Genomic DNA, 21,730 nt, shown 5'->3' on the forward strand with positions numbered 1-21,730 from the left:
TTAATATACATATCCTCACAACAATTACCTAAGAGTTAGACTAAGCACTTAATATACATATCCTCACAACAATTACCTAAGAGTTAAAGATAAAGAAATGGAAGTTCTGAAAAGTTAAACCATCTGCCAAGGTCAAGGAGTGAGTAAATTGTATGAACTGATATTATCTCAGATTTTGTACTCCCAGGCCCATGCTTTTAAGGCTGGAATGAATGACTGGGAACAGCCCCTTACACTTTAGTGTGAATTAGTTTAAGTAGTTTTGCTTTCCTAATTCTTAGTTGAGTTGAACCAAATAAATGGGAAGGGGGTAGGAGAAAAAGGGTTGAAAAAATTGCAGCCTTGCCCAAGTGGTAGAGAAGGGTCATCTGGGATTTTGGGTAGTCAGAAGGCAAGGTAATTAGAATTAAGTCTGGTGTAGAAAAGAGGTGCTCAGAAAGAGTCAGAGGAGACAGTGCCATAGAAAGGAGTCAGGGACCCAGGGCAGCAGTGGAGAAAGAGATATGCATATACATGTATAAGAAAAGAATGGTGGTGGTCTTTTACAACATGAACAGGCCATCAACTAAGCATAAACTGAGCCAGCGACTGTTAGTGGCAGAGCAAAGATGCAAGGCTCCAAAATAGCCAGTTGGCTTCCAGATTCATAAGTCCAGGCTGCATCTCTCTGGATGAGTTAGTATTCCCTTATAATTATTTATTATTTTTTTAAGGAACTGAGTGCTTTGTCTAATGACACAGTCTGGATTTTAAGATATTCACTTTAGGTCTACTCAGTCTCTCTTCCAGTTTGTTACATTTTCTATATACTGGCTTTGCCCCGAGAAGTGTGAGCTGGAATAAAGTTTTCACTGTTCCTTAAGCACTAGCGAGTCTACTTCTAGCCTTGGTAACTGAGAGTATGAAATGAAGGTTATCTGCTGGAGATAAAGAAGAGCCTGTTAACTTGTTTGGGTGATCTTCACTAGGTTATAACCTTCTATGGGAAAAGAGGACTGGTTCTTTTCACTGTGTAATGCCCAGGTCTAGAATAGGGTAGGGGAAGGATGGATGGAGGGAGGGAGGTGTGGTTAAAGGGATGGATGGAGGGATGGAAGGACAGGATGGAGGATGTATAAACATCATTAACAGAGGCAAGGACTGAACCACAAGTTCTTTAGTAATGGCTCTGGAAATAAACATGGCTTGTTCCAAATCTGAACCTGCTACCAGCTAATTATATGTTCCTTCTAAAGACTCAGTTTCCTCGGGTATAAAGTTAGGTTAGGAATAGTAATCAAAACCATACAGAAAATTAAACACAGTAATGTATGTAAAGTGATGAACATAGTGTCTGATATATTGTAAGCTCCCCAAAATGGAAGCTGTTCAGGAAAGCCTACATTGCTCAAAGATGGCCTGGGAAAGTTAGCAAGAATGTGGGCACAAGATGCCCTATACCTTATCTGTACCCTGGGTTGGATTTTACTTCTTTCCTTCACTTTTTTTTTTTTTAATTTTCTTTCTTCTTCTCTTTCTTCCCTCTCCCACAAGTATTTGAAGAGACAACTGGTTAGGAATAACATCATTTATACAAGCTTCCTGATTTCTTTCTGACTCATTAAAGGCTTTTCTGACCATAAGGACACAGCTGCTCATTTCCAGGACTCCCACCTCCCTTGCCCATGGGCCTGACTTGTTTTCAATAATAATATCATATAGAACATTAACTTCTATTTGGCCTCTATCTTCCCTGCTCCCACTTAATCATCCCGTTACGATTCTTAGAAAAAATACACCTTACTGGATTGGGTGTTCAAGTTAAATGGAATGTCCCAATAGCTGCTGCCTTTGGTAGGCTTGGTGGAATCCATGAGAACCAGCTTCTCTGCTTCTTGTTCCAGAGCCACTGAATAAACTCAGCTTGAAGCTAGGTTCTATCTATACCCTCCCCTTTGCTCTGCTCCTAGGCTAGCTGGTTAAGAAAGTTTAGGAATAAATTATAACAACTATAAAATGAATACAAAGCCTTTCTTACGTTGTACGGTTTCCTGCATAGAAATTTAAGAGGGATGGAGGACTCTTTTTTTTTTTTTGAGTGTCTCTATTACATGAGGTAGGAATTGGCTGAGTGTTTTACACATATGATTATCCTACAACCTTTGTCTGTGGTTTGGACAATGATCTTTGTTTTACAGTTAAGGACAAACCAAGCTTAGAGACGTTAAAGTAACCAGCCTAACACCACAAAGCAAATGAGGAGGCCAACATCTGTCTGATCTCAAAACCTATGATTTCTCCCTTATTCCAGGGAGTCTTCCTCTTCCTGGTGGGGAGTATTGAGTTTAGGCATCAGCAAGTTTCCTTTTGGTTCTTATCTGGAAGTCAAGTTCCCTGGGTACCAAAAGTCTTATTAGGAAAGATAGGATGTCTGATTTTAAAAAATTATGCTAAGATGATCATGAGCTACCTCTCCCAGAGGCATGTACACCATCAAAGCAAACCATGGCTTTGTTATTTCGCACCATCACTGATAGCTGAATAAGTGTCAGATTCGAGGCAACCAGGGTAGGAGGCCATTTTCAGATCTTTGAATCACCTGAGGAGCTCTCTCTGGCCAGCTAGGAAGGCAATTACACCCACCCACTGAGGACCCACCCACTGAGGACCCAGTGTACAGAGAACACACCACATCCAGCTATTCTAGCATGCAGCTGACGGCCTGTGGATAGACGCTCAGTAAGTGGAATAAAAAGCTCCATGAGAAACCAAGGAGCATCTGGTGGGTCTGGGAGCTTTGTTAATCCAAAGGCGATCATTCTAAGCTTCAATGTGTCACCAACACAAATACAGAAATTCCTTGAAGCTTTAGTAAGGATAATTAGACAAAATGATGAAGAAAAAAAGGAATGGTAAAGACAGGTTTGAAAAAAGAACAATGATTCACCACAGGAAAGTTGGCTGGGTTCTGCTCTGTGACAGACCGTGGCAGATAACCTAACTGCCTGACCTTGGGCTGGTGCCATGACAAGAACAAGGTTTTCAGGAGGATGGACTGTTTCTCAACTGTATCCCCCAGGTTATTAGGCACAAATCAGGGCATTCTCCTTCTCAGTCCTTCATTTTTATGTTGCTTAAATATCTCTTTCTCTCTCTCTTTTTTTTAGATTTTTATTTATTTATTTGACAGACAGAGATCACAAGTAGGCAGAGAGGCAGGCAGAGAGAGAGGAAGGGAAGCAGGCTCCCCACCGAGCAGAGAGCCCAACACGGGGCTCGATCCCAGGAGCCGAAGGCAGAGGCTTTAACCCACTGAGCCACCCAGGCGCCCCTCTCTATCTCTTTCTTAAGTATTTTTCTTACTGCTTTGTTTTCCAAGTTTAAGGAATATAATAACATAGCAGATTTCTAATGCTAAGGTCACAGAAAAGCCCTCCATCTCAAATTGCACATGAGGCCTTCATTCAAAGTTTCCAAAGAAGGCATCAGGTACACTTAGGCAGCAATAATTCTCATTTCAAGTGTTGGCCAAATTATTGGTTGCCCTTAAATTATTACTTCAGATTTTAGAAACACTGGTTTATAAGAAAAGGCAAAAAAAAAAAAAGTGAAAAAGATTTACTTTGGGAGTTTCCACTCTACAGCTGTTGATTGATTTGTAAGCTGGAAGGTTTGTGAACTGTGAAACTCCAATGTTTCATCACCATATCTACAACAGGGAGCTATCAGGTGGTAATATTTCCATCCTCATGGTCTTACACGCAACGGGATTGATGACTGGTTCAGATACGTCAGCTCTTGGAGCAGTGAAGAACATGGGAGGATGGTTAGTTTAACAACCATCTTTAGAAGGAGCACTCGAAAGTAGCCATGAGAAGAAATACACAGTGGGTTCTTGAGGACCATTCCCCTAACGGTGCTTCAGGGAACAGAGTGGGTGTTTTCATCACTGTATCCTCAACACAATGCCCAGCACAAAGTAGGTATTCAATAAATTTGTTTAATGGAGGTTGAATGAAGAGAAATTCTAGTTATCTTAAAGGGCACTATAAAATTCTAAACCGAGGGAGGCAGAATACTTTCGATTCTTTTCCACATGGACAGATACCGCTGAAATACTTTAAAAATGTTCATCAATTCAGTGTTCAGCCGTCTTTGTTGCCTGGTTGCACTTGCCTACATTTTTCTTGTGGAAATCTAAGTCTTGTTCCCTATAGACTTCTCATGGCTCCTTAATTTATAGTTAAGGCCAATTCCTTTTTTTGACTAACAAAGAGGCTTTATCTTCAAACTTAAATTTGACTCAAGGTGTTTTCTTACTAGAATTCACTTTTTTGTTCCTGGAAAGCTTCAGTTCTCTGGATAATTATTATTACCTTCGAAGGATCACACAATGTTAGATCTCGAAGGACCTAGGGATCATCCAGCTGCTCCTCTCATTTCCTCCTTCATGATACCCTTGCCCGGGGCTCTATCTTCCTGCCAGGTGGACAGGCTGAGTCCACACCACACTGGGTTGATTGTGAGAGTGCAGGAAAACGCTCACATACTCCAGGCAAGAGGTCATTATTACTCTCAGGGAAAATGTGACAGTGTGGCTCACATAGAGCATATTCTTTGTGACTCTACAGGAGAAAAAGTGCAGGTGCCGATCATAAAATCCAAAACAGCCACCGTTAGCACTTCTGTTCTGTTGCATGAACAGCCCAACAGAATTTTTCTCTAAGCGCATCTGACTATTCTGCTCTCCCTGTATAACTCCCTTCAATGGCTTTCCATTACCTCTAGGACATAAAGTCCGAACAACTTAACCCACCCTATCAGGCTATCCTGGATCTGGCCCCTGCCTACCCTCTAATACCAGCTTCCACTCTTGCCTTTCCTTCCTGTTCATGCTTTCCTTCTGCCTGCAACGTCTCTCTTCCCTCTTCTCCGCCTTAGGCAACTCCTACTTATTTATACCTTATGATTCAGCACAGGCGTCGCCTCCTCCAGGAAGTCTTCCCTCAGCCTCCTGCTCCCACTGAACCCTGTGCTTGCCTCCTCCACAGCAGTTACTGTTTTGAAATCTTTCTTCTCCATGAACCAGTGACAGATTTTGTCTTCTAGTCATTTCTGAGGTCCAAATACAAGCAGACTGTAGGACCTGAAGAAGCCTAGTGTATGTTCATTTTACTAAATTGAGATCTAAAATATTTTCTGCCGCGTGTGTGTGTGTGTGTGTGTGTGTGTGTGTGTGTGTATGCAGATGGTTAACCTCAATCAATGGCCTGTATAAGGACTTTCCCAGAGCCCAACAGAACCATGAGGTCTGAAGGGCTGTCCAATTAGAGAGATGTTAAGAAACCAGGAAAGCTTCCCTTTTAGGACTTAATTGAAAGGATTTTTCTAAAGCTGATGTTTCTATCTTTTTAGAATGAGTCATTTGTGCTTTCAGGTGACATGATGGGAAGGTGGATTTGATCCCTCGATTTTTAGCCCAGATTCACGCAGTCTAAATTTCTGCATGCAGAACAGTTTCTAATAACATCAAAGCTCATTTTGCGGAGGTTGGAGGTTGATATAACCGGTGATGTGTAACCATGGAAAGGGCTCTCTTCATAAAAGGAGATGGAAGCCCTGAGGCGAGCATACATGTGACGTTTACCCTAGTTGATGTCAAAATGCTGCTGGGAATGATTCTGATCACTGGGCCAACGCATTCCTGGGGAGAGAAATAACCGAGGCTGCCATTGGGCCAGTCAGGTCCAATAGTAAAGAAACAGGTCTTGGCAGGTTCCTCTGTTGTAACTTGTCCATCAGTGGAAGAGAAGAGAGAGACAGTTTAATTATGCATCTGGAGTTACCAATGAGGATGACGATTGTAATAGCACTAACTCTCCAAAGGCGCCTGAATATGGCCTCCAAATCTGGACTCAATTTCTGTGGACGCCAGTGAGCTTTGGTGTGCTTTTGCTTTAAGTGCTTACAAGTTGGTATGGATAGAGCCAAAAGGCAGCATATGGAAACTTTGGGAACACAGCAGAAGATAAACCGATATTTGGAGAGCATGTTGAAACAGTAACCCTTAAAACAATTTGTCAAAGGGGAAGGTGCCTGCAAAACTTTGAAAGCTCCATCAAATAAATTAAAACACGGTCATGTAAAAAAGGCAACACCTTCTGCTCTAGCCATTTTCGGCCAATATAAAAGAAAATTAGAAATTGGAAATCATTTGCTGTTAGTACGCATGGATTTTGTTAGTGTGTAATAAAATAGCCATTCTGAAGTTTGCTTTTAAAGAGGAGACTTGTGACCTTTAAGACGTTTTTCTTAACTCTCTCGTCTCAGATAGGGATTCTCAAACTTCTTTTATAGTTCTCGCTGGTTCGAGGAACAACCCCAGGTCTGAGAAAAGAGACTGGGGTTGGGGCGAGGGGCAGAAACCAAGTCCTGTTCCTGGAATTATGGGCTTTTTTTCTCCCTTCACTGTTTATCTATTCTGCACCACTCAGCTGTTCTCTGTTGCACAGAAATAAAAGTTTAGTTTAAAAAGTATGTTAGAACAAAGCTGCAGAAATTGCCTGGAATTTCCTTCATTTTCAGCCATCTGGCTTTCATTGCTTACTTCTTTCCCCTCCTCCACATACGTTTACCAAATCTTTTCAACACACACTGGCCAAGCTATCAAATGCTTATAATTAATAACAGTCATGCTCTCTCTCTCTTTCTCTCTCTCTCTTTTTTAAAGGTAGTGCTTTCTGGCTTTCCTTGGGCTGTTCATGTCATTGCTAGTATAAACCAGGAAGATGGTCAGTAAAACTTAGTTATTAAGACTTAGTTGAATAAGAGAGAAAATCTAATCAAATTTAAGTCCTGAAATAAAAAAAATGATGTTTTATTTCAAACTAAAAGTATATCTTGCCAAGAAATGAAAGAGAAGAAAAAGAGAATTTTTCTGAGTTCTTACTACGATCTTATCTTAGAGATGAAGAATCCGAGGACCCAAAAAGGTATAGAAGCTCTTAAAGGTCATATAGCTAAACATAATGGAGCATATCTGAATACCAGTCGAAATCTATCTGCTAGTTTTTATTTTAGTGGTCTCATGGATAGGAAAGATTTTTAGGACATATTATTAAGTGAAAAATCAAGTTGCCAAGAAATATATATAATACGATCCAAAGGGAAGAAAACCTTATGTATCTGTTCATGTTCATATATGCATATATATTCATAGAAAAGAGTCTGGAAAGATATGTACCAAATCACTAACTGGTTATCTCTGGGGAGAAGAAGGTTCTGGAACTGAAGGGCATGGTGGTGAAAAGGAGACATACGTCTTTCTTCCTTGATTACTTCTGCTATGCTTGACTTTTAAAGAATGAGAATATTCATGTAGAGTGAATTGCATAATTATAATACTCAGAAAGCTTTCTTATTGGGAAAAGGAAGCCAACCTCTTTCCTAATGATGGCTTTAGTTCCTTTTTGGACATTTCTCCTGTAAACTGGTTGAACCCAACCATAAAGGTGAACAGGATGGAGGGGCTTTTAGACACAAATTACTCAGATGGTGGAAAAGGTAACCAAAATAATTTTTCTTCCTTGTAATTTTAGCCTCTTTGCTCTCAAAGTTGATGCAATATTCTTGTCAGCTCATGAGTAAAAATGGTCCTACTTCCTTCTTGCCAATTTTAGGCAAGGTTGTTAAGGGAGATATACTACTTTCCATCTCTCCCAACAAACTGCTCCCTGGGTAATGCTAACAATTCATTCAACCTCTATTATGTCCACTCTCTCCTCCATTAGACTTTGCCCACTTACTCTTATTTTGGAAAGACTTTGCTATCCATGGCTGCTAACATAAAGGATTACTTTTCCTAAGTCTATTTATATTTTCAATTGGTATTTAAAGCCTAAAAGTTATAGAAGGAACTCTAATAATGGCACTGTCAGCATCATCTGGTGGGTGGAAGAGAGGGGGTAGGTCGATGGACAGGAGAGAGAACACTGGTGTCTTCCCAGCTATCTGAATACATGGATCTAAATATTACTCCTTATACACTTGGTCCAGTCTGTTATGCTCATGTATTCAATAAACACTTAATAAGCACCTGCCATGTGTCAAACATTATGTCAGCTGCTAGTTCCACAGAGAGGAGGATTTGGACTTAGAGCTGATAGGGACGACTTTAAAATATAGTCCTCTTCAATAGGTAACTTCAATTTTTTAAAGCACCCTAGAAATGGAGGCAGTCCATGTTCATGCACAAGCAGGAACATGTGTACGTGCACGTGCGCACTCTCTCTCTCTCTCACACACACACACACACACACACACACAGGAACAACCAGAATACCTCCAGCTTGAAAACACCCTTGCTGCTGTGGAGAGCTGGGTGGGAGACTGTATCTGTCTAAACACGGAGAAAGTTGGACACACGCTTCTGATACCAGCCCAGCCATCCACACCGAGTTAAAGTCAGGAGAAAGTACATTTAATCTTAGAAAGATAGTCCAGATGGCACATACCCTCTGGGCCTATGGCGCTCTTCATGTGATTGGAGCTCTCTGACCACACATGAGAGGAAAAGTGGCTCCCTGATGACTGCCTGGGAAAGCCTCAGCTCTTAACCAGCAGCCACCTCTCAGAGACATACACATAGTGACCAAGACTAGAAACATCATTTCTGTTTGACCCAGAGAAAATGCTATGGTGTTCTGAACACACGGATATCCATAAAGACCAAGAGCCCACCAGAGAACACCCTAAAATGTGCAGGGTACACTCATCCGTACACAACAAGAATTGTGAATTAAAGATTTAAATTACTAACCACAGAAACTTCTAGAAGGTGCTCAGGAAAATGACACACTCTTATGTCCCTACCAAACCCATTTTTCCCTTCTGTGTAAATCTCATACCTACTTTCTGAATGAGAGATGGCTTTCCCCCACCAGTATACCAAAATATCTCATAGGAGATGCACCTCCATTCATCTCTCACTTTTAAGATGAAAATCTGATTTTGGCTCTTTAACACGAGATGAAGAGAGTGAGTCATCTCAGGCCACTGTCCATTGGCCCTCTCTGTTGTTTTAATTAGCATCAGTCTACACACACTCAGCAGTGGATGGTTCGCCCAAGAAACCCCTGGCTGTGCCCTGTAGGAGAGGGCTTGCCTGTCAGTCTGACAATTGGCTGGTGGGAGATCAAAGCACTGAGTTTATCTGGAACAAATGCAATAAAGTTTAGCCTAACAAGAGTTCTTGTCTTGGAGTCAGTATAAAGGTTGTAGAGTAAATTGAGCTCATCTCATTTAACCGTGCTCAGTACTTTGAGGATGGGAAGTAACACCTTGTGTCCTATCCCTTCTGCTGCCCAGGAAGGACAGGGTTTAGTGGCTGCAAATCCCACAAGATCTTTAGCTGGTTCTGGGTGCTGACTTCTCAGCCCATCACCGCATGTGGATGTCATTACAACCCCGGAATGTGGTTAGACACTTAGGCTTGTTTTTAAAGTGACAGTAAAAAAGCGGAACAGAAATGACATCAATTATCAGCCCATGGCAGTAGCTGTCCACTGGGTCTGCCTATAGACTAACAAAGAGTCATGGGATATTTGAGCAGGATGTGGTGACCTCAGACACAGCCTGTTCGTTTTGCACATGTGGAAACAGAAAGGGCAGCCATCTTGCCCAATGCCACACAGCTGGTGGGTGATGAAGCTTGGAGGAAAACCTCTGGATCCCCTACCCAAGGCCCTTACAGGCTGCCCATGCCAAAACCACTCCGCTTTTTCCAATCTGGGGAGAATGGAGTCAAACAGAAGGGGTAAGTATCCCTTGCCCGGGCAGTTAGGTTCGCCCAACTGGAGAATGGTGAGGTTAGGTTGGAGATGTGGGACCAGGTCAAACGGATAGGAAAGAGGCCTCTCAGGATTCTAGGTACTGGATCTAGTTTTTTTTGGATCTAGCCTGTGACTCTATTTTACTGGCTGATGGCTGGAGAAGATGGGCCCAGTGGCTCTCCTCCTTTTTGGGTCAGAAAGGGACACCAGGCCTGCCATTCAGATCAATATATGGGACATCTTTGTGACCAGCAGAAGTACCCTGATCTGGCCTGCAGCCTGTATCCTTTAAGTGTCAAAGGAAGGCATTTTGTTGACTGAGAAATAAGCCACATCTGCAAATTATTGTCAATTCCCGAAGGCAACATGTTACTTCTTCCATGTTACTTTGCAGAAGTAGAAGAAATATTGTTCCGAAACAGCATTCCCTTTCATATCTAGGATGTGACCTTATCTTATAACAGTCTTCATCCCATCAGCAGACTTGAAAGTCTGGTTCTGGTTCTTGAAACCTCTCTCTTTGAAACCAGAATCATCGATAACATGGTTTAGCTTCCACAGAGATTTGTTCCAAAGAAGTATCTGCAGGCTAGTCTCTCGAGACAGCATAAAATTGTGTGGACTAAACCAGTGATTGGATTGATTAGCTAAGACTCAAGGTTGGGTAAAAAGGAGACCCAGGCAGGACCAACCAATGAAATGCTCTAATTGATTTTATGCATGCGGAATGACACACATACACTGGAGAGCGTGCTATAATGAATCTGCATGCTGTGTGCATACGGATTTCACGGTGGATCCATTATACCACCCAGTCATTCCAGTTTCTTGCACCCAGCAACCCGTGAGCCAATCCATCACCATGATGTGAGGGCTTGCGAGCCAGAGGGGCAGAGACCCTGAAGCCTGCAGTTGCATCACGTCCCCTTTGGGAGACATTGGCAGTGCGGCACGTGCACGTTCTGGTCACGCCACGGGGCTCTTTTCAGTGCACAGAGCCTTCTGGACCCTGAGCCTGACCATGCGGCTGGAGTTCCAAAGCCCTGCTTTCAATTACATTTAAGTGGATTTGACTAAAAGTTTGAACTGATGCTAATTGGTTTTCAAAACACTGGGTTTTGAACAATAAGCGTTCTGGTCTTGCCCATGTACAGCGCCTCACTTGGAACATGCTGCTGGGTGGCAGGGCAGGCATGGCACCCCCTTACCTGGCCGGGCAGGGCTCCAGACCACAGGACTTGAGGAGTCGCGGGGGACGGCGGCTGGTCACACACAGGTTCTCATCAGCAGGCTCCCGCGTCTGCTTGTTCAGGCAGCTCACCACAGCCTCCTGGACACCTGTGCATTAATCACACTGTCATGCCAGAGTGGGCGTGAGTGGGGTTATGAAGTGTGGATAAGGCAGCTGCTGGGAGGCCTCTGTGATGGGTAGACTCTGGCTGCATGTCAGAGATTGCAGCATGAACCCCAGGGCTGCCCATCTCGTCAGGAGTTGCTCCATCGGGGAGAAAGTACTCGTGAGCTATGGCATCTGTAAATGTGCCCCTTGAGGAGGACTATATCCCTCATGGGAGAGCTTGCGCCAGGACTCATGAAATGCTTTAGGAAAATGCCACCAAAGTTATATGGCTGCCAAAGCTGAGAAGTGATAATTTAATGCAGAAGGAGAGGAGGGTGAGGAAAAAAAAAATGGCCCAAGAACTTTACATGTTATATTTTAAATCAACCGGAGATGGTTGTATTTGGAAGGGAGGCTAAGAGCTGAGTTTTAATATCCAATATTCTGTAAATGGCTGTTCTCTTGGGGCCTTGCACTGTGGGCTCCAATCTTTGTTGGTTTCCTTTTGGATCCAGTTCGTTTCTTTAGTGACGGGGGCAGCTTTGGAAGTTGGAACAAAAAAAGAGAACTAGGGGCAGAATGACTATATGCATGAAACACAATCTTTTCTACATCTGTGGGAAACAATGTTCCCACTGACACTTGCATGTCTCTGACACAGAGCTAGGAAAGCAGGAGTTTGAGCTGGGACTGGCACAGGGTTACTGGTGAGTCTTTCCAGGTGGTGTGCAGGACCCCTTATGGAAATGTTCATGGAGCAAGGAAACATTTAGCTGGGTATAATAATGACCAGACATTTCATTCTGGGGCCCATAGTCATAAAAAGAGTTAAAGTCCACAGGTTGTACATTATGAGCCAGGTGCCAAATGTTGACAGCGTGACCCACACCATGCAATTCTCTCAATAACCCCATGAGGTGAGCACTATTTTTGTACCATTTGACAGATAAGGAAACTGAGGCTTAGAAAGGTGGAAAGACTTGCTAAGGTCATAAAGTTGATACATGGCAGGGTAGTGTCTTAGCTCTGGAGCTTTTAATGACAGCGCTCACATTTAAAAATCCTAAAAGGCTGCTTACATCTGCCAGAGATCTTGGGAATAACCTAGACATCTGTCCGGGATCATTTCAGCAAAGTCAGCGTAAGGAGGAGGCGAGACGGCACAGTGTTGATAGTCTGCTTTCAGTCACACAGAGCTGTGTATATAAAGATATGTGCATCTAAGTATATCTATCTGGAGCTAAATATTTGTATGTGGTTTTGGTAAAGCATGTGACAAGACTCATAATTAGTTTTATATATAAATATACATTTTCTTGTTCTTATTTGTCTTACTTTATCAGTTAGTACCTAATAGAGTGCGACTGCCATATACTTGTTAGCCCTGTTGCTTCTTTTCTCCCATCTACTCAATGTTTCTCCAAGGAGTTATTGCTCCAATCAATAGCCTAAGGCTTCAAGGTCACTCAGCAAGAGTATAATTTAAAAAGTAACATTTTAAAGACTTTATTTATTTATTCAGGAGAGAGAGAGAGACATACACACACACAGAAGCAGAGGGAGAAGTAGGCTGCCTGAGGAGCAGGGAGCCCAACATGGGGCTCGATCCTAGGGCCCTGGGATCATGACCCGAGCTGAAGGCAGACACTTAATGGACTGAGCCACCCAGGTGCCCTAAAAAGTGACATTTGAAAGCCAGAATCTGAATCACCTCTCTTTCTTCCCAGATGTCTGACAATTAAAATATTTTTAAAAAATCAGTCACTGCATTTACCTTGAGGCCATGAATGTAAATTTTCTTCTTTCTAACTTTTTTATGAGTTTCAAAGTTTAATTTAAATATATCATGGCCAGTTCAGGGTGGAGCATTTGCGATTTATGCTAGACATTCAAGCTACCCCATCATATTCTGTAATGCTGGCAACAGGGTGTTGCTCTCTAGGTTGCAGCTGGGATGAGCCATCTGAAATTTATGGTATGATGATATAGCAAAACATTTCACAAGAAATTGTTGAAATCATCACTGATACTTCCCTCTGGAATAGTCTGGCATTGTTAAGGTAATGACAACAAGGTGCTGGAGGAAGTGAACTCTTCCATCCAGAATCTAAAGCTGTGGTTTTATCAGAAATTAGGTTTTTGGGGCACCTGGGTGGCTGAGTCATTAAGCATCTGCCTTCGGGTCAGGTCATGGTCTCAGGGTCCTGGGATCAAGCCCTGAGTTGGACTCTCTGGTCAGTGGGGAATCTGTTTCTCCCTCTCTCACTCCCCCTGCTTGTGTTCCTTCTCTCTCTGTCAAATAAATAAAAAAAATCTTAAAAAAAAAAAGAAATTAAGTTTTCAATTCTTTTCCCTGCTGGGTAATATTCAAGAGATTGTAGACATTGCTTTAAAATAGATTGTTTTTTTCTGCTACTGAACACTATGAAATGGAGTGGATGACGTCAGCAGGAAGCCATCACAGGTCTTGTCATCTGCCCTATTGGGAAGTGCTTCAGGTGTGGGGATGTGTGAGGGAGGTGCTCTGTTTCTACTTTGTGGGTCCCTAGTTCATAGCACTTAGGTCCTTCTCAGACTGCACAGAACAAGTGTCGCAAGGGCTAGAGTTTCTAGAAGGACTTCAGTATAGTCCTCTCTTAGATATATGGAACACGAAGTTTTATTACCCCAAACAAGTAAATCTTAGCTCAAGAGAAAAATCACCTCCGAGATGGTTGAGTGCCAAGATTAAGTGGCCTTCTAGAGTTACTAAATTTGAATCTAAAATACTATAAAACAAAATACTAGGCCTCTGACACCGTGTTAAATGGCCATTGCCATAGCGGCCAGTTGCCTAGGCATTCTTAGGCGGGGCCTGGGGTGCTGAGGGAAGCTAAGGACAGAGCTCTGTCATAATTAAGGAGTATCTGGGACCAGCCCTGTGATCAACACACAATACATTTTTGTGGCATGATGAACAAAATGCCTCAAGGGCAGGGCATTCTAAGCATAGGACGCCTGGGGGAAGGCGCACAGAGGGAGGGAGCCAGGGAGTGTGGGAGTATGGGAAGTTGCAAGAGGGAGGGTGTGTGGAGACCTCACCTGTGAGGTCAAAGCATACTTGGCCCAGTGGAGTGGGGCCAGGATGTGAGAAGTTAGCTCATCAAGTGCATTTTCTTTCCAAACAGGCTAGGATTTGCACTTAGGAGGACATTTTAAACCAACACAGAACACAGGTTTAAGTACCGTACGTCGCGATTTTTGAGTTTTCCTTTCTTGACAGAATCAAAGGAGAGAGGACTCATAAGGAAGGGGAGCGGCAGGTAAGGACTTCACCTTTCACTCTTGCTGAAGTAGTTTCAAGTTTTCCCTCAGCTCATTTTAATGCTGATTTTACCATCGAGGAGTTCAATATAATAAAGCTGTTCAGGTTCAAAGCCACTGTCCTTGACCACAACTATGAGCTCACGTATGGGAAATTCAAATATAACAAGGAGATGATAGTGGGACGCGGGACACATATCCAAGCAGGTTAGGCTCAGTCGTCCACAAAATGGGATTTGCGGTGTTTATATCTGCCAGAACAGCATGATTGTTCCATGATATTTGATGACAGCTTGGGGAAACACAGCCACCAACTGCAGTCTAAATTACTAACTAGTTCCTTCTGGTTGCTACCTCTGCTAGGTGAAAGGTTACTTCTGTGTCTATCCAGTTTCTGCTCTGGAGATAGGGAAGACAATGAAATGAGCTCGACCGGCCTTACGACCCAAAATTGATTTAAAAATCTCTCTGTTAATCCTGCATGCTTTTAGCTGGTTTCAGCAAGAATGATCAAAAATATATATAACCTTGTGGGTTAGATTTTGGTGAAAGATCAAAGTTGATAATACAATGTTACTGCCAAACACTGACTTCAAAATATACATGTCCCATGGAGCAAAATGATTTTTTAGTGCATATGGGCATCATATGGGCCATATAACCCAAGCATATTTTCACCACTTTGGAATTTTCAACTCTAACGTTTTAGGTGTAAATATATTACCTTGGCACAGTTACATAAGTGTAGGTAAGTGTGCAAAGTTGTTGACAGTTAAAGACATAAGACATTTCAGTAACTTTACCCTGCCTTGGATATAAAGGATGTACAATTTATGTTATACAAAGACACTCAGTTCCTACAGGCAGAGATCAATTGTGTATCAACCATCTAAATCTTATATCCAAATCAGTTATCTTCTGAAAACATCTGAAATTAAAAACATTCCACAGGCCCTCTACACTTTGAGTTTTATACCCCTGGTTGATCAGCAGAATGGTTAGAATCTTAAAGATAAAGGTATCTGGATATTTATTATTCTGTAACTGTGTCTAGTTTTTCCATTTGCTCGTAAAATTCCAGGCTTGACTTGTAACTGAGAACCATAACTGAGAGACCACAAGTCAATTTTTTTTTCCCAAAGCACATGCATTTTAGACTAGAGATAATGATTGTTCCATTCAGGTGATCATGGAAATTGGGGATAAACGCACACCACCTGAACTCCTGAGTCACTTGTTATATTGGAAAGAAGCCACTGTGGGCATTTGGCTGTGGTCCTTCCACCTGACTTCTCGGTTCCTGCCCAGGCTTGGGGATTCTCGAAGCTTTATTGAACACTTCTCCCTTTGTGACCATGGAAGAAAAGATGTCCTCAGTGTGTGTGGAGAACCCCTTAAGAACAGAGATTAACCAAGTTCCAGGAAACTCTTCCAGAATCAGATGGAAAGTTTTAGGTTTTAAAAATAAAAGTGCCCTCCATTAAAACACTTAAGAATTTCACGGTTTGAAATTGAAAGACGTAGAAACAAACAGGAACCTCAAGGTCAAAACTATTAAATGCTTTCTCAAAGATCTGATGGAGAAGAAGGATTCTTTGCTAGTACGTACTTGTTCCACTATTCGTTCCTTTTCAAGTGCATGTGAACATTTCGGGCCCGAGTACGTGTGCATTCTCAATAATGACAAAAGGCCTTTTTAAAAGAGTTTCCAAAATGTCACGGTTTACAAAACAGTTTTGGAAAATAATTTTGATATTTTTTTATACCGGTTGAGAAACTTTGCTGGCAATGCAGAATCTTAACATGCCAAAAGGGTTTTACTGATAGCCAGTGAGAGGGGTCTGGCAGGAAATTAGCCAGCATTTCCTCACCTATCAAAATCTCTCTTGGGAGTAGACGTGGGAGGCAGTGGCATTATGAAACTGATGTATTTTCTAAAGTGCAAGAAAGATCATAATCATGAAGAATTCATTGCTGACTTAAATGCCTTCCTCTCCCCCTCCAACCACAAATCTCATTATCACACCTGAAATAAAGAATCACTGAATCTGTTACCATTGAGGAATATCCCTAAAGACCAGGTTGATACATATTTAACATGAGTTAAATAATTCATAAGGGGCAAGCTTCAGGAATTCTCTAAGTGCCTAAAGAAGTGTGACGTGCTGATTCTAGACAGAGAAAGAGATCAACAGCAGGCCTAATCCCAGAGGTCACTCACTAGCTGTGTGATTTCAAGTCAGCTTCTTTGGATCTTTGTTTTCTCATCTGTAAAATGGCGGAGGGGTCAGCCTCTAAAGTCCTTTCTGGTCCCAGGTAACCAAGGTGTTAAGTGTGGTTTCTATACCCTTTTCCCTTTGTAAAGAGATACTGCTTCGGGAAATCAGCCGAATCCATCAGGGAACTCTACCCTGTTCTGGGGGAGAGCAGAATGTTTTGTCCTCTTGGGCCTTGGTCCATACCACAGGCACTGAAGCAAGGACACAGATAAATAACACTGAGTGCTGAGAGCCTTGCCAGGTCAGCGTCAACAGAGTCTCTCAGTCAGATACACTGGGATATATTGCAAAACATCAGAATGACAACTGAAAGCAAAAGCGTGAGCTGTGCTGGCTGCTCAGGCCCGAAGAGGACTACATCTGTGTTTCATTCAGTGTGCCTTACATTTACAAGGGCTTCCTCCCCCCGCCCCCACACCCCCTGATCGTCCTGGACGAGAGGTGGTCACGTGACACAGTCTCCTGCAGGGAGAGAGGAGAAAGGGAAAGGACAAGAAGATGGTGGGGCTCTGGACCAGAGGCCCCCTCCTTACCTCCTCCGCATGACTCGGAGCACGTGGTGAAGCCTTCGTATTCCCAGTCGTACAGCTCGTCCAAATCCTGCAGGCCCCCAAAGAGGCCGTCCGTCTCTTCGGGGTTCAACTCTGGAGCGTCCCCCTGGCACGGTCCTGCGTAACAGGCGCGCTGGGATGCCGGCTTGGGCCCTTCACATTCGTCAGCAGGCAGGTCAGCCACCGACTGAGAGAAAGACAGCAGCACCTGGCACCGCACAGTTCGCACCTGGGTCCCCACACCGCAGGTGACCGTGCAGGCCGACCAGGCTTCGGGGATGAACCTGCAGCCGGCAAGCAAACAAGAGGACAGGATGAGAAGCCCCAGGTGGGGGAGCCAGGTGGCTGTGGAGCCCGGCATCCCACCTGTCGCCCCGGCCCAGCGCTGTCCCGGGATGGGCTCAGGGCTCTGCCGCCCTGTCCTGCGATGGGTGCTTTGGTTTAGTTCATGAGCTCATTTGCCACGGTTTCTGGATTGGTTTTTTGGTGTCAGATGAACTCCCAGCTGGAAGGCATTCCAGCTACAGACCACCTGCTTTCTCCCTGCCTCGCACCCACAGTGATACTAGCTAGCTCTTCAGAGCAGGGACTCGGCGCTTCTTCCTCTCTCTCTCTCTCTCTCTCTAAATCCCAGCACTTGTGCCTTCTGCGAGACGCTGGCTATTCTTATAGCAGACTAATTCTGATCCTAAAAAGTATCACAAAATAAGCCCTTGGAGATATTTAAGGAGGGTTTTTTATTTTTTATTTTATTCTGATCTGGATCTCATATTCTGTAACTTTCTTTTGCTTTTCGGCTCAATGTGCTTCCCAAGATTTATTTATATATAGAAAGGGGTTCTTTTTTGTAAGTTTCCAAGAATGGAGCAAAGTCTTGTTCCTCACACATTCTTTGAATTAGTGTGGACTACAGTTCTTTTTATATCGTAGAGAAAATCCATGCTACAAATTTAAATCCACAGACGTGGCACAGTAAACGAGAGATTCTGCATTTGTACAAGTTTGGTCGACAGCCCTCTTCTCCCCCAACCCCTCAGAGAAGCCACACTAGTGAGCATTTGGTTTTTCTCTGAGTTCCTCTATAATGTGGGACAGTACCCAAGTTCCCAAAAAAGACTCCCTCTCATTTATCAACAATGGCCATGACTGCAATGACCTTGAGAGGTATCTAGGGAAAAAATGTCCAGAGGGAACTATGAACATTTTCAAGTTAGCATAATAATCTGGAAAAAAGCACTTTGGAATAAAAAGTTTTTATTTTTCCATGATCCTACTGCTTTCTCACAGAGTCATGCTGTGGAGGCATGCAAACCTGGTCTCCTAACCTTGACTTTGGCAGAAAACAAAAGGACCGATAAGAAGATTATAGCATTAAATCCTAGCAAGTGCAAATGTTTCAGATCTAGTTTAGGGAAATAGAAGTTCTAGCAGGAAACTGATCCAAGTTTTCAAATTGGAAGGATCATAACAAAGATGTTTCCTGGGCCTGAGCCTGGGCTGTGCCTGGAGCTGGCCAGGAGAGCCAGACTCCCCTGACCCCCAAAAGCTCACGCTGTCTGAGGCATGCATGAAGAGCCATCCCCTAGGAGAGAATGAAGGTCACATACAACCTTGTCTGGAAGGTGGATGAGGGAGGAAGAGCCATCAGAATTATTCCCAAGAAATTCTCATCACAATGTCACCTCCCTCTCCTGTCTTTGAATGCTTGATCTATCTTCTGGCACACAGAGAACTTGGGTGGGGGGAAACAGTGCCCTAAAAAAATAAAAAGTCTCCTTCTCTTTAAACAACATTACCTGTAGGATCTTTTTATAAATATAAAACCCAACTCTGTCATCAAACTAATTGTAACCTTCTCACTTACACATTCACATATATCTGTCTGGCTCCTGGAATAAGAATTACAACAAATACACAAGCACTGAATATTACAACCCACGTGTAGACATAAAGAAAAATGCAAACTAAACAATTTTGTATGTAAGAAAAACCAAAAAGCAAATGAAGGGTCTGCCAACCTTGACAATAGTGTGTGAATAATGTTTCTTATTTAGTAATGTCGTGCTGAATTTTATTTATTTTTTTTTAAAGATTTTATTTATTTATTTGATAGAGAGAGATCACAAGTAGATAGAGAGGCAGGCAGAAAGAGAGAGAGAGAGAGAGAGAGAGGGAAGCAGGCTCCCTGCTGAGCAGAGAGCCCGATGCGGGACTCAATCCCAGGACCCCGAGATCATGACCTGAGCCGAAGGCAGCGGCTTAACCCACTGAGCCACCCAGGTGCCCCTGAATTTTATTTTTAAATTAAAAAAATGACAAGATTTCAAAAAACATTGTACCCTATTAGCTTTTCCTATGCTGGAAGAATTAATGTTCTGTCGCCTCTAACAGCCATCTTCAGAGACCATTACAAGACAACAAGGATAATCCAGCATTTTCTGTAAAGGGCCAGATAGAAAATATTTTAGAGTTTGTGGACCCTGTTTGTGGGTCTTTGTTGTTGCAATGATTCAACACTGCCAACAAGCTGTGAACACAGTCATAGACAATACGTAAGCAAATGGGTGTGGTTGTGTTCCAATAAAACTTTATTTATAAAAGCTGGAGGGAGGATGGTAGTAAAAAGGTCTGAATTTGGCCTGTCAGCTGTAGTTTCCCAACTCCTGCTATAGGAACTTTAGTGGAGATACCAAACACACCAAGATTCATAAATGATCTTCAAACTCATTTTAAGCCTTAGTTCCCATCTTTTCCACATATACAATTTTCTAAGAATGGCAAGCAGTTAAATTGATACATGTTTTATCTTCCAAAGTGAGTCCCAGATGAAATCTGGAATATAAATGACCCACAAACCAAACCCTCTGCTCTCCTTGCCTATCATGTCCACCACTTTGCCTTTGGTGTCATTTCAGGACCAGGAATATACACCAAAAGCACACAAAGTAGAAAGGGCACATTACTGGAGCCTCAGGAATTCATTGCAATGCTTGAACCTTGTTTATTTTGAAGCATCATTTCAATGAAAATAAATTGTGCGTGTGTGTGTGGGGGGGGGCATACACATGGACATTTGTTTATTTTTTTTAATTATCTGGACCTTTAGGGTTAATAGCAAAAACAATAAACATCTATTTTATGTCTCCCAAGTGAGAGTCTTATCAAATGTCAAATAGCCTTTCTGGCTTATCTCCCAACCCACTATCCTTAGGTCTTTGTCAAGTTCACACCAATTAAAAATGATTTGGCTTTTAAGCAGTGCTGTCTTCTGGCAGTCATCTTAATTTCTCCAGTGCATACACTGTATGATATAATATATTCTCTCTTGTTGAAGGCAGGAGATCATATTTCAAAAGAAAAATATCTAATAGAGCAAATGGCCAAGTGAATAATAACTGTTTTTCATACGAAACTCTCCCCCACATCCCTAGATCTCCCAACTCTGTGTTTACTATCTGGAGCTTTCTGGCCACAAGGAGAAAGAAGCAAGGTCAGGTAGAGGGCAGGCAAATGAGCTTGGAGGTCTCCGTGTAAGGCTTAGGAAACTCGGTTTGCCTAGTGCTTGCTGAGCTAGAATCCTTAAAGTGGGACATTTAAAATGGAGTCAGTAGGGTTTTGTGTGTGTGGGTTTTTTTTAAATCATTTTGATGTACAAATATTTCATGAAAAAGCTCTTACTATTGAAGTTTAATTTGGGTACTTTTAAAAGTTCTTTTTGTTAGCAGCACTGTTGGGGGATGAATGCAGAATGACTGGATAAATGAGTTCTTTCAGAGAAGGGCTTGAACTTGAGAGGAGACCAATAGCATTTCTGCATGTAGTCTTCCCATCCCCAGGAAATTAAAAAAGAAACCTGGTAAATAGATGATTTATGTTTCTGTCTGGTCTTCAATTTGCAAGCTTAATTGTTCATTTCATGAACAAAACGCTTATCCTTTCATTGGAATTATTACCATAGTCCCTTTTATGAAACAGAAAGCAGTGATAATCAAATTCACTTGTAAAACCCCAACGTGGTTTAGTTTATATGTGGCAATATGAAGTCAGAAGCAGGGATCAAAATAATAATAACAATTGCTTTATTAATACAGTGCTAAACAGAAACCATTCACTCTTGGCTAATTAATCTCGTGTCACTGCAGATCTTAGCCAGAGTTCGGCTCCAGTGTTATGCACACATGGTCTATAACTAAGTTGTTTTTTGTTTTCTTTTAAGTAGGCTCCACGCCCAGTGTGGGGCTTGAACTCACAACCCCGAGATCAAGAGTCGCGTGCTCTCCTGACGGAGCCAGCCAGCCTCCCCTAAGATTTTTAGCTTTATCTTTTCTCCTCTTACTTTCCTCTCCTTTCTCCTATACATGTTTATTTTTTAAAATTAGCTTTTTAAAATTAACATATAATGTATTATTTGTTTCAGGGGTACAGGTCTGTGATTCATCAGTCTTGCAC

The 21,730-nt window shown here is 42.5% G+C and overlaps 1 protein-coding gene across 2 annotated transcripts in view; it reads right to left on the minus strand.

The window, feature by feature from the left end:
- Nucleotides 1-21,730, minus strand: part of ADAMTSL1 (ADAMTS like 1) — a 935,024-nt gene that overhangs the window by 183,465 nt on the left and 729,829 nt on the right. For both annotated transcript variants that reach the window (XM_046023640.1, XM_046023641.1), the window contains 2 exons: nucleotides 17,264-17,565; nucleotides 11,018-11,147 (listed from right to left, as the gene is read on the minus strand). In XM_046023640.1, coding sequence (XP_045879596.1) covers nucleotides 11,018-11,147; nucleotides 17,264-17,565 — 432 coding nt within the window. The remainder of the gene's footprint in view (nucleotides 1-11,017; nucleotides 11,148-17,263; nucleotides 17,566-21,730) is intronic.

Source organism: Meles meles, chromosome 11, assembly GCF_922984935.1.
Source record: "Meles meles chromosome 11, mMelMel3.1 paternal haplotype, whole genome shotgun sequence".
Taxonomy (NCBI): Eukaryota; Metazoa; Chordata; class Mammalia; order Carnivora; family Mustelidae; genus Meles; species Meles meles.